Source organism: Solea senegalensis, linkage group LG9, assembly GCF_019176455.1.
Source record: "Solea senegalensis isolate Sse05_10M linkage group LG9, IFAPA_SoseM_1, whole genome shotgun sequence".
Classification (NCBI taxonomy): domain Eukaryota; kingdom Metazoa; phylum Chordata; class Actinopteri; order Pleuronectiformes; family Soleidae; genus Solea; species Solea senegalensis.
This window is the reverse complement of record NC_058029.1, coordinates 22,132,676-22,146,783: the sequence shown is the minus strand read 5'-3', so window position 1 is coordinate 22,146,783 and position 14,108 is coordinate 22,132,676. Positions and strand designations below refer to the sequence as shown.

The window sequence follows — 14,108 nt, the reverse complement described above, 5'->3', positions numbered from 1 at the left end:
TGGACAAATATTGCTATCTTTGAGGACTCTTGCACTTGCACAAAGGGGTATATTCACAGACAAACACACACCTTTTGAAAAGCATACCCCAACAGAGAGACCTACCCTGAAGTAAGTGGCCCTACCACAGAGGGAATGGGGGAAAAAATCTGCCGAAGGGAATGCAGAAGGGATGTGAACAACAATCTCCCCCTTTTCACCTCACTTCCTTCCTTTTTCCTCTCTCCATTTCACCCGATCACTGACTTCCTGCAGTAATTGCCTGAGGGAGAAGACCTGGTGCTGTATAGCTTAATCAGCTTTTACTGTCCAGTGAAAAACAAGCCTCACTGGTTGGCTGTGATGTTTTTACCTGACATTTGGCTGTCTTACTGTTATTCTGCAGAAAACTTATCCTGGATGCGACGGCTTTGGGCTTTAGGGTCATCTATCGTGGGTCCCAAGCCCCCTACGTTGTTTTTAATTGTGTCCATGCAGACAAGATGTTTTGTGCTGACTTCAGTGGGCAGCAAGTGAGTTCGCTGTGAAGCAGTAAATCCAAGCTGTAGTTTCCAGCATGCAAGCTTTTCACTGGTCAACACCACGTCAGCATAGAGCAACTGTAGTAAGAATGTTCAAGTGCAGCATTCAGCACACTGATAGTTGCTGGTGGAACCTTTTGAAGTACCACTATCAAGGAAAAAATATATTGTCATGTGCATGCATAAGAATGATGAGATAAATATCACTGCTCAAGGCTTAACAGTATTTTACTCATCCACATGTTGCAGAAACAAACACCGAAACATGTCAAAAGAAATTAAGACAGAAGCGCAGGTCAAAATTCTCACAATGTTACAGTAGCTTGACTCATCACCATAAAAACAAAAAACACTCATGATTAAAATGTGCAATAACTGGTTTTATGAACCCAGGTCTCTTAACATACAGTAGATAGAAGCACTTTGACATTAAATTAGTCTTACTAATGAGCTGGAAAAATAAACATTATTTGATCTTTTAACATGACAATAGTGAGTGTGTTCTATCAGAGGTAAGAAATATTTTAGAAAGTAACCAATGCCTAAAATAAGTATCTCGTAAACAATGTAGTTCAGCTGGAGCTTTACAGTATTTAAATCGGTGGCAGAGAAGTTCTGGATCACATTTGAAAAATTTATAGTATTTGTCCCTGTTGCTATATTTTGCACGACATATCCATATGAAGCAGGCAGAGCTGAACCGACTCCCCCCCATAAACAAACCAAAGATAACTATGGACCCACATTTGAAACACCAGCCACTGACATTTGCACAGCGTCCACAGAGAAGCGGAACAACACAAATGTTTCAGCTCTGTGGAGCAGTTTGCCTTTTCTGAAGACTTTGTTCGTCTATGGTTTCTTTCTCAGTGGACAGCCATTTTCCTGGCTCAGACTGAAGGTTGTTTGGCACACCAGATTCGTAGTGGGAGACAGCAGGGGAAGGGAGGAAGGTCATGTTGTTTAGAGGCAGCCACAAGGTGCCAGCTTAACGGCCACATTTTATTCACACAGACAGCCGACTCACAGGTCATTATTACTGTAAGTTGATCAGTAACAAGCTCACTTATTCTTTTCATTTCAAAAAAATGTTGTCTCAAATTATAAAAAGAAAATGCTGCTACCAGACACGCCACTTTCTACGCAAAGTTTGGGATTTATAAAACACAAACCTGACGGGAAACATGTGGTCTTTCACGGAAACTCTGACCCATGCGTACGCACATTATTATAGTATTTTATTTGCACACACTTACAAGACATTAAACAAATGTTAGTGCTAACAACGTGTTAGTCCCAGAAACGCACACACACATACTCTGTGCCACACTGCATCCAGGGTCAGCATGCACAGGTACTGGCTTCTACAACATGTGATTACTGTACGTACAAATACAAACTGGCCAACAACACTCTTACAATGTCTAATGTCCTTGGACATTCACTAACCTTCGGGCGACAGTGGATACATATATAAAAGGTGGATAGCCCACTCACCTGCCCCAAACCCACATTGTGGGACTTAGGAGCAGGATTGAAGTGTGCGCTGTTGACTTTCACCAACATGGACCTTCTGCATTTACAGCATCTGACGCTCTGTCACCGACCAGTCTCTCTCTCTTTCTCAGCTTCGTGCTCGTCTCTCCCTTGGCTGAGGTCATGCCCTGTGGGTGCTCCCAGGGTCTCTTAAGGTGTTCACTGGCATTGTTCCTGGACCCAGAGCCCACAGTGGCTGGCTGGGTCTCTGTCTTGGACAGAAAGGTTTGCTTTGGACGGACAGAGTCGGGCAAAAAGAAAAGGGCCCAGAAACACAGTGTTACCAAACCCTAGAGAAAGAGCAGAAAGACGAATTTCCGGGACAGACGCAGACCCATGCCCAATGCCGACACGCCGGGCAACTTTCGGAAAACCATTGAAACTTTTCTTGACACACTTCCCTTGCAGTGTTTTCTCCGTGGTCTTGACAAGAGTCAGAGACCATCTGCTGCCTCCAGGTACTGTATGTGTACAGGAAAAAAAACAAAACATATATTTTTGAAAGGAACGCGAAAAAAGTGAATCCTGAGAGAATATATTGAAGCTGGGCACAAATTAAACAGCAGACTCTGGCAAATGTGACAAACACAGCTCAAATAACAACTAAATGGATAACTACATATCAAACTTCGTACAGAATCGTTGCGTCAACCCACTCTGCGCATTTCGCCGCATTTCTGGATCTAACGCTCCGACATTTTGTCCAAAACACACTCCATTCAAATGAAAGCTGAGACTCTGCTGTTTCCAACGGTATATGCCAAAGCATTACAGAGATCAAAGCCAAAGAATTGAGACATACATCGAAACGCAAACGCAAAGCTCTGTCTGGTTAGAAGGACTTCCTGTGTTACATTCAAAACATTCCGGGAGATTCAAACTGATGCAAAGACCCTAGGTGAAGCATTACCCTATCCTAAGGCAGCAGCCAGTCACGTCACAGCCGGGCGTTCTGCTGCTTCTCATTGGCTAACAAAGCTGTCAATCAAAATTCTGAGATGACAGCATCCTTCTTTTAGCTGTGAGGAAGCCAATGAGATGTCGTCATATAGACCCGCTGAGATACAGGAGAATTAATTAATACATTAGAAAACACAAATGGCACAGATGTTTCCAAAATGTGCCAAATGAGTCCTCACCTCTGAGTTTGAGTTTTTGAGTTTAGAGCTTCATCCCCATCATTGTGAACTTATTCTCTGTGTGTTTGCCATGACTTCAAGCTCTACAGAGACAGGGATACAGTTGGGCGTGTAACCAGATGGATAAACACAGTGACAACATTTCCAACTATAACTGTCAAACTCCGCATGCATGTCCATGCAGTAGTTGCACCTGTTCACTGTTAGCAAACACATAAACAAGACAAAGAAGCCCTGAGGACTTGTACTACTCCACTGGAGGAGGCTCTGCCACAAAAGGCTGCAATGTTCACTGCAGTACTGACCAGCTCTGTCTCCTCCGTCTGCTACCCTCTTTCCATGTGAATGCGTCATACATTAAGAGGCCATATACAATATAGCCCACTTTCCTGACGCAAAGACCTTCATTTCACAGTACTGATGAAATCTGTGTCATTCATTAAGCAGATGTAAAATGCATCCGATACAAGGTTCTACAAGAACTGCAATAAATGCACACAGCTAGTTTGATGTACGTGATATATTCAAGGCCAACAGAGGAGAGAGGGATGGAGGCTATAGTCCGTGAGCGAGGCTGGGTCCTTGAATTGATACAGAGCTCCCATCACTCTCTAATGTCCTCTTAGCTCTACAATTGCCATTTGTTTGGATGTGCTACATGGGCACTTTCACCATCTAGTATTTATTTCTTCACTGTAAGTTCTAACCTTACTTTAGGTTTCAGTAAGTAAAATACTTGATGATTCATTTACATTCTCTGATTTCAGCTTCTTATATGTGAATACGTTCTGGTTCCTTTACCCTTCTATGACAGTACACTGTACATCTTAGGTTTTCCACCATTTCAATTAATAGACCAAACAATGCATCAATTAGTTAGATTAGACAAATTCATAAATGATTAAAATTATCACTAGTTGCAGCCCTCATGTTACGTAGCTCTAAACTACAACTACCAAAGAAACTTTGAGTATCCCATGACACATCATCCAATCAGGAGTGAGAACTCCAAAAAGAGGTGTCCCTCTGTGCTCGTGTGGTTAGACAGTTCTTTCTCCTCTTTTCACCAAACACATTGATGAGGTGACGGGGAAGAGATAGGGTGACTGCTAATGCCAAAACACACAGGAAGTGAGCCAAAAGTTGGCGAAAAGACAATGTTGCTGACAGAAGCTTTAATGTAAAAAGACATCAGCATCAAACTCCGCTGTTGCTCAGGTGCACATTTCTGTAGCGTGATCCCTGCAATCAATCCACTAATGCTGGAGCCAAGGAGGCTGCAACATAGCAGGCGACTCAGTGAGCCATGACATCACAGAACAAACAGTTTGAACATAATCATATTCATCCTGTTGGCCACTTTCAGAGGAGAGTGAACAGTCAATTATAAAGGACTTGCTGAACTGGGTAAACAGATTTGTTGGCATCCTATAAGGTCCTAGCTTGTGGTAGGCTGCCTTCAAACATTTGCCTTGTGTGGTCGGGCAGTCATTGTCCCTTATATCACCCTCTCTTGGCAGTGGGTGCACACACAAGAGGGGGAAAGGTGGAAAGTCTGCTTTGCTGTTGCTGGCAGTTGAGAAAAACTATGTCCAGTCAAAGTTTAGGGATTGAGGCACTGAGTGGGCTGGACCAGACCATTTCTGTTGGCTTTGGGAGGGGAGACCCTCTCTCTGCATTCCCTTTCAGTGGAAAAAAAGAAACTGCTTTTACGGAGCCGCTCTGTCTGTGCACCACAAGTCAAGCTAAGAGGATGACTAATACAAATTCAGTTCTGTTTGATTTTTCATGCCTCACAGAAACATACATCAAACTATGTTAGTTTTGTTGTTATAGTTACTCTTTGGTTTTGCATGTATGGACCTGGACAAAGCACAAGCTCGCAATGTGTCAGCATGTGCTGGCAGCTTGAAATGTGAGCCTCTAGAAGAAAAAGAGAAAAGAAAAAAAGAAGTCATCTGGAACACTGCCAGCAGGCTTGAGACAGTGGGAACTGTAGCAACAACTATGGACCGTGGACACGAACACAGCAGCATGCACTGCATGTAAGCAGGGGCTGTCTGTTCTTCCAATGCCTTAATAAAGTGCCTCACTTCAAGGACATGCAATTAATATTCTGCAACAATAATTAGATGGCAGAAGAGGGGTGACAAAAAATAACAGACCGTTACAACCCCAAGGTAAGAATTGAGCTCAGCATAACAGAGCAGGCAAGCAGAGTTACATTAGGTTGGCTTCCATCGAGCTGTTTTTATGTACAACCTGACTGGAAATCTTGAAATATTGTATCTAACATTTTACACTTGAGAGAGTAGGAAAAGTTGGCAAATTGATAAAAAGGTGGATGCAAATGAGTGAAGTGGAGAGACTTTCGGCAAATAAAAAAAGGGTTCTTAGAAATCATGTGACTGCATCGTCCCTCCCACTTCTGCATTTCACTGTACTGGAAAAAACAGCAGAAACATTGGATCCAGCAGGTGAGAGGAGGAGGAACGTGTGGACTGATGAGGAAACAAAAACATTCCTCCACTTGGTGCAAGAAGGAAGTATTATGACAATAATTAATTGAAGTGGCAACAAAATTCACTGTACACTGTATCAGCAGCTATTGGCGCGCTTTCATCAACTTGTACCTTGTTATCCTTTTGTGGTGACACACTTTTGTGCCACCTACTGCCCAACTCAGCTCAAGTGAACTAATTCTCAATATTTGCTGTACAGCAGCTGACTGAAACACCAAAAAATGTGCTTTAATTTTAACCTAATCTTTGTTATTGGAAATGTAATATTTGACGTGCATTAGAAAAAGCATCAAAAGGAGATGCTACAAGTCAGTGGAAGCTCAGTGAATGAGGGCAAATGACCTTCTCTGTCCTCTGATCTCTCAGCTATCATGTAGCACTTCACCTCTAGGTATGGAAGGCATGCGAGTAAGCAGCATGACACAGTGATAGTGGGCTACAAGCGAGAGTGACAGCAGGACTTAACCATGTCACATGCCAAGGGTGAAACCCATCTGCACAATCTGCCCAATGGCTTTCCTGCTTTACTCGCCATTTCCTCTCCTCACCTCCTCCCCCTCCTCACCAGCCTTGAGTGGGTACAGATGTGTGATCCACAGACGGTCCCACTCTGGAGTCCTTATTGGACCCACAGGGCTCAACAGAGGTTGGCAGACAGCTTGAAGAGCTTCTGGCCAGAGTGGCACTGCACACAGTCAGTTGCAGGCAATTGTGTGCAAGAGATAGAGGTGCTGCTGCTCAGAGCAGGACAGTTTATCATTTAAACTGACATGATGGAATGGTTATTTACAGCTAACATTAACAACAAATGAGGCCCTTTTCATAATATGTGTAATTACATCCATGTAGCTAGATTATCAGTTAACTGGAAAATAATAAATTGTCTGCCTCCACAGTAGCGCATGGATATTCACACAAAAATCCAGAAATTATGGGTCTTGTTCATGACGATTGTAACATGGTAATTTCAAGTTCCTTTGGTGAATAGCCTGAAATCAGGTGATTTTTTAATTGCAGTGTATGTGCCTGTGTGCTTCCTCCTGGATGTCACGATAACTTGTTATTGTTGTTTGCCATTGTGATGGCACAACACCATGTGGGCAGCACAAGCACCTAACACCAACAACACACACACCACACTTTTCCCTCTCCTTTTCTTCCTACTTTCCTGTTGCAATAAATCAAAGCTACAACCACCTGTATGACAGTCAAAGTACACACTCCAATGCACAGCTCAAACATCCTCACATGGAGACATAATTTTTTTCTTCTCAACACACTTTTGTAATGTTTGCAGAATATGTGATTTCACTTAGTCTCATCAACAGACAGCAGAAACTTCCATGTCATCTGCTCTCCAACTTTGTAAAAAAGGAAAAGGCAAAATGCACTGGGTAAATTTAACTGATATGATTGAAGGAGATTTATTTTGTCTGTTTGACAGCAGCTTGGCAAACAACTTCTCCACTGTTTCTATAGAGATTTTCTGTATTGTCAAGACACAATCAATTTAATGACATAAATAGCAACTTCTTTCAAGTCTGTTTCATAAATCTGAATATGACAGACATCTATTCATCTGTTGTGTTCATGTTGTGACAGCATGACAATCTCATTTATTTCATGTGCATTAAAGAGGCATATAACTCAGTGCTTTTATGTGGAGGAGGTAGATTCATCTAATACGTCTGACTGGATTATTTGAGCAGTGATAGATTACACCAGTGGTTACCAAAATATGAGATGTACACTCACATGCCACTTTATTAGGTACACTACAGATTTTCATGCACAACCATCTCTGGTGTTTACAGAGAATGGTACGTTAATGCCAGAGGTCAGAGGAGAATGACCAAACTGGACAGAAGAGATACTAGGCAACAATAACACAAATAACACTGGTAAGGATCGTTGAATAACTGAAAATTGCAGTATAACTTTCAGTCTAGTGTAGCAAAGGGTCAAAACATAAATATTTGTATGCATTGCTCAAAGACACTTTGAGGTAAAATACATGTAATTATGTAATTAACCTCAGACCTATACAGAATATTTATGTGCTTAAGTATATTTGTTGTTTTCTGTCCATAAAGTTGAATTCTCTCAATTTTAACTCAAGGCTTTTATAAGGATTATTGATAATGAATAAAAAATGTTTTATCATATATATTACTATATAGTCCCAACCTTACCACTTGATACAACTGAGATTTGCAGAAGACCACTTGTGAATGCAGAACTCATTGAACAAAGGGTGCAACTCCTGACAATTAAGTGTCATGTATACCTGATAGGTCAACATTTTTACTTGTTTTCAGAAGGCAACAGAATATAAGAAATTGTACAGTAACATCCATTTTGTAATCTGATAGTTTATAGATTACTTTCTTATCAAACAATTCTTATCAAATTATTCCGAGGGGCAAATTGAGTCTGAAAACTTCCAAATTACATAGATGAACTGCCCTGGATTAACCCTCGAAAATCTTATCTTCTTTAACCTCAGTTCTCAGTCTACTGTATGACACCTGTCAACCCCCCTGCAGAAACATGTAGCTACCATGAATATGCCCCTGCACAGTCACTGTCAGTCTTACCTCTTTGACTTTCTCCCGGCGCTCGTTGGTCCTGGGGTCGCTGGGTTTGCCGTGTTCTCTCCCCAGCGGCTGTTTGAGCAAACACCTTTGAAACGCCTTGTAACTGAAAGTATCCGTGTTGGCAACATGATCAGAGGAAGTCTCTTTCTCTGAGGTGGACTCTGTATTAGACCTGGACAGCGTCAACTCCTCCTGAGCTCTGCCGCCGACCAGTCTCTCTCTCTCTGTCGCCTCATGGTGAGAGATCTGCGGTTTGCGGCTCTGACTTTTCAGCTTCGTGCTCGTCTCTCCCTTGGCTGAGGTCATGCCCCGCGGGTGCTCCTGCTGCTCCCGGGGTCTCTTAAGGTGTTCATGGGCATCGTTCTCGGACCCAGAGCCCACAGTGGCTGGCTGGGTCTCTGTTTTGGACAGAAAGATGCGCTTTAGACGGACAGAGTCGGGCAAAAAGAAAAGGGCCCCGAAACACAGCGTTACCAAACCCGAGAGAAAGAGCAGAAAGACGAATTTCTGGGACAGGCGCAGACCCATGCCCGATGCCGACACGCCGGGCAACTTTCGGAAAACCATTGAAACTTTTCTTGACACACTTGCCTTGCAGTGTTTTATCCGTGGTCTTGACAAGAGTCAGAGACTATCTGCTGCTTCCAGGCATGTGTACAGGAAAACAAAAAAAACAGATACGCGATATTTTTTTAAACACACCCCCGTGACACTTGCAGAGCAGCGTGCACAGCACAGCTGGCTTTATCTCTCTATCTGCTGGATCTGCATAAGCCAAGGTTATCCCTTTAAGGCCTAAGCCTATTTTGTAGGTCTCTGCTCGAAAACTGAAATGCTCATAATGAAACGAGTATCTCTCTGCAACCACAAGATCTATTTGAATACTTTGGGTGTCATAGTAAAGGGAACACTTGTGGGGATTTGCTACTATGTGTAAATACCAGTACACTTGTTACTGGTACTGTTACTGGTAAATGAAGATGGCACCCAAAAAAATAAAAACATAAAAAGCAATTTCGGGATGAGTATGTCTTTGGAATGATGCAGATAACTCTAAACTTAGATCAGATCAAAACACAATATGTGAGCATCATCTCTGCAAAGTTTGATTTTGATCAAGTGGGGGGTGGGCTTTCTGACACGAGCTGATTTTATCTACATCACACAATCACGAAGAGCAAATCATACGCGCGCACGGACACACTCACACAACTGGATGTGATCAGAAAACACTATAACACTACATACAGTAGAAACGGTGCTGACATTTCACTGAAGCGCTGAGCTACAACGATAACAGCGACAGCGGGACTACTGCTGTGCAGCGTGTGCGCCGTCCTGAAGGATACACGCACTTTTACGAGAGATAATCGCACGCCTCGCGGTCTGTCACGCCCGTGAACAAAGTTGTGTCTCGGTGCATGTTATTCCACGCCGCGCAAACCGCCAATAACACACGCGCTGGCTGCGGTGCAGAAACCTCAAGCGTGCAGCAGCATCTTCTTTTCTCCTCCTTGTCTCCGTTTATAACAGACCGCAGAGCCACGCTGCTGCATTATAAGCACCGAAAATCACATAAAAAAATAATAATTAATTAAAGCGCACGTCGTTTATTATTTGCTTTTCTCTCGTGCAGCTCAGCTGGAGGACGCAAATATTCATGCCCTCCTGTCTGATCAATCTCTCCTGTCAGTCCGCGCTCCAACGGTATCCTCCGGTTTCTCCTCTGGCGTCAACAACACGGGAAACAGATTAGTGGATGGCGTTTAAAAAGGAGAAGACGTGTTTTTGTTTTTTTGTCCCGAGCCAAGTTGTCCTAGCCCAGACGATCCAAATCCGTAGAATAAATAAATCCGTGCAGTGCAGCCCGCCTGGGTTTCCAACAAAGACAGACACGTCGCTGCCTCCGCCGCCGCCGCTGCTGCTGCTGCTGCTGCCGCTTCTGCGTTATCGTCGCTCCGGTACCGGTCGTGTCTCCCTCCCGCTCCCTCTCGCTCTGTGTGTGTGTCTCTCTCTGTCTTAGCTGTGTCGCTGTGCCGTGGGCGCTTGCGTGAAACATCGAGATGAGAGGAGAGAGCTGGAAATGCAACGTGTAGTGCAGGCAAGGCGAGATGTGGGAGGAGGAAGAGGGGGAGGAGGGAGGAAGAGGAGGAGGAGAGACGAAACGGAGCGGCTCCACTACACAGAGGGCTGCCGGGATTTAGTGATGGATATTCTCAGCGGATTAGCGAAGCACTACTGAAGTCCTCTGTACGTTAGGAAACCACACACACTCCCGAGAGGACATGTTTATTTAATCCCGGACTTTGTAAATAAAGCTTTGACTGCACATGTCTCTAAAATAATTCACATTAAATATAAACAAAAACGCCTATTATTAGCCAGTTATTCTTCTTTTAAAGTGATGAAACGCATTAATGGCGTAGTTTCACAACCTCACCAGTTAGGGACAGGCCAACTTGATGTGAATTTACTTACTAAATAATCATTTATCGTGTTTGTCAGTTGTTAGCTTTTCGTTAGCACCTGTTTGTGCCCGGACATAGATATCGTTCCCATGCACGACAGTTTGACACTGACTTTACAAGAAGCACAAGTTTGAAAAGCTCAGGAAATGATGTTTGTTTTTTGTATGTCACACTTACCGCTGCTTTGAATATTTACAGACTCCTCTACCAACATGAAACGAACAACCAAAAATGCATCCACTGGGATTTACAGTAACTTTCTCACAGGTGCAACTGCTAATTATGCTGATTAATTTGGTACCGGAAGTGACGCATGTCGTTGAGCGTCAGCAGTCAGCGTCACCTGTGTGTGTGTGTGTGGTTCCTCTTTACTTTCTGATAGAAAGATGATTTAAATGTTCTAAAAAAGAGTAACTTAGCATTTTAATTTTATTTGAAATAAATAAAATTAAGTAAAATTATAAGATTAATAAAAGGCAAACTACATAACAATATTAATGAATACATATCATTAGAAATGAGCAGGAAACCACAACCCCCTTGTAGATCTCCTCCTCTGTTTCTGTATGACAGCATGGTCCTGTAATCACCTGTCATTTCATTGTTCTTGATGTTTTTCTATATTTGCACAAAGCTTCAGCAGAGGGTGTGACAAATACAAATGAGGGGGGGCTAAGCCGTCTTTAAGACCACTTGTGGCGCGAAGTCTGTGGAAACCATGATGGAGACATTTCACTGGGAGGCCCCTGCCTTTGTGTTTTTATAGAGCAGTCTGAAACTGTCTTTAAAACTGTGTTGTCAGAACAGCCACAGGAGGTTTCCAAAGGGTATTTCAGAAAAATAGATACTTCACCATAATCATTGATGCCTCTGATAAATGTGGTTGTTCATGAATGCCATCAAACAGCGCTGAATGTTCACACGGGGCATCAGAATACTGCTAATGCCTTTGGGTAACTGTTTGGTTTTGTTATAATTTCACCCACTGTCTTTATGATTTCAAACTCAAAGAATTGTTGTTTGCTGACACATGTCTCATATTATTTTTGCCTGTTCTAGACTTCAGATTGCACTGTTGAATAAATGCAGTTGACTTTATTCACAGAATAGAAGCATATTGTGTGATGAGCAATGATAACAAAGTGAACAAAGAAACTCCAGATGAAGGTTTTACGCACTCACCAGCTTTTTCTGGGGCTTTCAGCCGTATCATGAGGTCTTCATCGGTGGATAGTTTGCTCAGTTGTCATGGAGACTGAAGTGATGGCATGCAAGCTCAGTAGCTGTTCAAATTTATCTCCATGATTGAACAAATTCCATCTGCTGAAGAAGACTGTGTGATATGGTAAAAAAAACTTTGATTGTCAAATACATTTTCCTAAGCTCAAGAGTGAGCTTTCCAGGCATGTCTATAGAGATGTGAAGGTTTCACACCCTACTTCAAATTAAAGCGACGCATGCAAGTCACAGTGGGTCTTGTTAGGCTGTTTCTAGTCATGGTGAGATTGTTGGCTCATGTCCATAGATATTTGTCCATAATGAATGTCATAAATATGTGATGTTTCTATATCCCTGTTTGAATCATATTTTGTGTTATACTGGCAAACAGGGAGTTCATAAGTGTGTTTACATAAGGTTTGCATGAGCAAGACAGAAGATAAACGATACAGACAGTGTTTTCTTGAGTTTAAAATAAGATAGATGAGCTCATGATTTGGCCCCGTACCAAGGAGCCCACGCAGCACTATTCAACTAATTCACCTTGAGAGAACAAATGTCTGATTGGTTTTAATATTGGACTTTAATTGCAAGTCAACCTCCAGCATCACCCCTCACAAAAGGGGGTGGGGGGTTCTGCAGGTTGTCAGCGATCCGGTTGTCACTGTGTTGCCTTAGGTTATCCTTAAAATCGATGTATTCAGTGGAGATGATCAATGTCATTGGCATTCGTAACACTGTGTGTGATGAACCTGAGACTCACATTGCACTCTCTACTGTCTCCGTCTCTGTGGTTGGAGAATTTCAGCCTTTCCTGTGAAAACCCGTATCTGGCACACAAAACTCCTTGGGCATGTTCTTTTGTTGTCACTCGTAGTCGCAAATGGCAGTATGAGCTAATTTTATGGTAATATGGACTGCATTTGACCCCACATTTCCACTGCTAAGCCAGCTCCCACTGCAGCCCTAATTGAGTCAGACTGGTTCTCTGTAATTTACAGAACAGAGAGTGAGGAGAGGACAGAACAATCGAATTAGCCGTCCTCGTTTGTGATCCCAAAGCATTTCCTCCAAGAGAGGGTAAATCTACGAAGTATGCTGTGGGCTTCATTGCAGGCTAAAGGACAGTGTGTCGTCAGGGAGAGGGGCTTTGTGATGGCTGAGTGTCTGTGTATGATGAGGATTAAACTCGGATTAGATTGCATCAAATGCAATGCAGTACAACTCTCCTGAAGTTATGGAGACACAGTTTTCAGTTTTAGAAACGTTAATTAAAGTAAAGAGAGCAGGTCATATGTTTCTCATTCTCTGGTCCCTGAAAAAAAAACTTAGAAATAACACTTGAATACAATAAGATCAAGCACACAGCCTTTCTTTAACTGAAACCTAGATAATAAACATGGAATTGAAATTTTACTTTTTCAACAATGTCCTCATTTTTTGTAATAAGTTGTTTATTTATTCAGTATTTTCATATATTAACATATAACACAAATATATATACAGTACATTATACATTGTTGTTGTAATGTAACTTGGAATAAGTCCTTGGTTGTCTTCATATCCCGTGTAGATAACGTCCTCTACTCTACTTACCATTCTTACCACCCACAAACCACCTAAAGTACACTTTATGCCTATGTTATTTAATAACCCTCAAATAAAAACATATACATTTGGCGATCTTTGACTATGTCCGTCCATTGTTGGAGTGTTTGAGATTCAGGTTTATACCACTTATTTGTCATTGTTCTTTTACAAATTGTATTTTATATCCCACTGTATTTGTACATAATTCTTTCCTCTGAAATATTTACATTTTTTGGGCACAACAAAAGATATAGAGATGATTGGCATCCAACTTTCTACCAACACTGTGTTTTTTAAAACAGTGACAGGATTGACTAAGAGTCCACATGTCGCACAGGCCCTGAGCAAAGACTTAATGTTAATGTAGATTTTTTTTGGTACATTTTAGCTCATGGATTATTTATATGTCGAATAATGTGCTTATTGTCGAAAATTAAAATACCAACTGCTGCCTTTATAAAACAACTCAATAGACAAATCAAGTCAGTATTTCTCAAAGGGCCAAGTTCTACACCAG

The 14,108-nt window shown here is 42.1% G+C and overlaps 1 protein-coding gene across 2 annotated transcripts in view; it reads right to left on the bottom strand.

The window, feature by feature from the left end:
- Window positions 1-10,425, bottom strand: part of LOC122774806 (mannosyl-oligosaccharide 1,2-alpha-mannosidase IA) — a 170,960-nt gene extending 160,535 nt beyond the window's left edge. For both annotated transcript variants that reach the window (XM_044034334.1, XM_044034335.1), the window contains exon 1: window positions 8,316-10,425. In XM_044034334.1, the coding sequence (XP_043890269.1) occupies window positions 8,316-8,882 (567 nt within the window). In that variant the 5' untranslated portion in view covers window positions 8,883-10,425. The remainder of the gene's footprint in view (window positions 1-8,315) is intronic.
- Window positions 10,426-14,108: the final 3,683 nt, after the last annotated feature.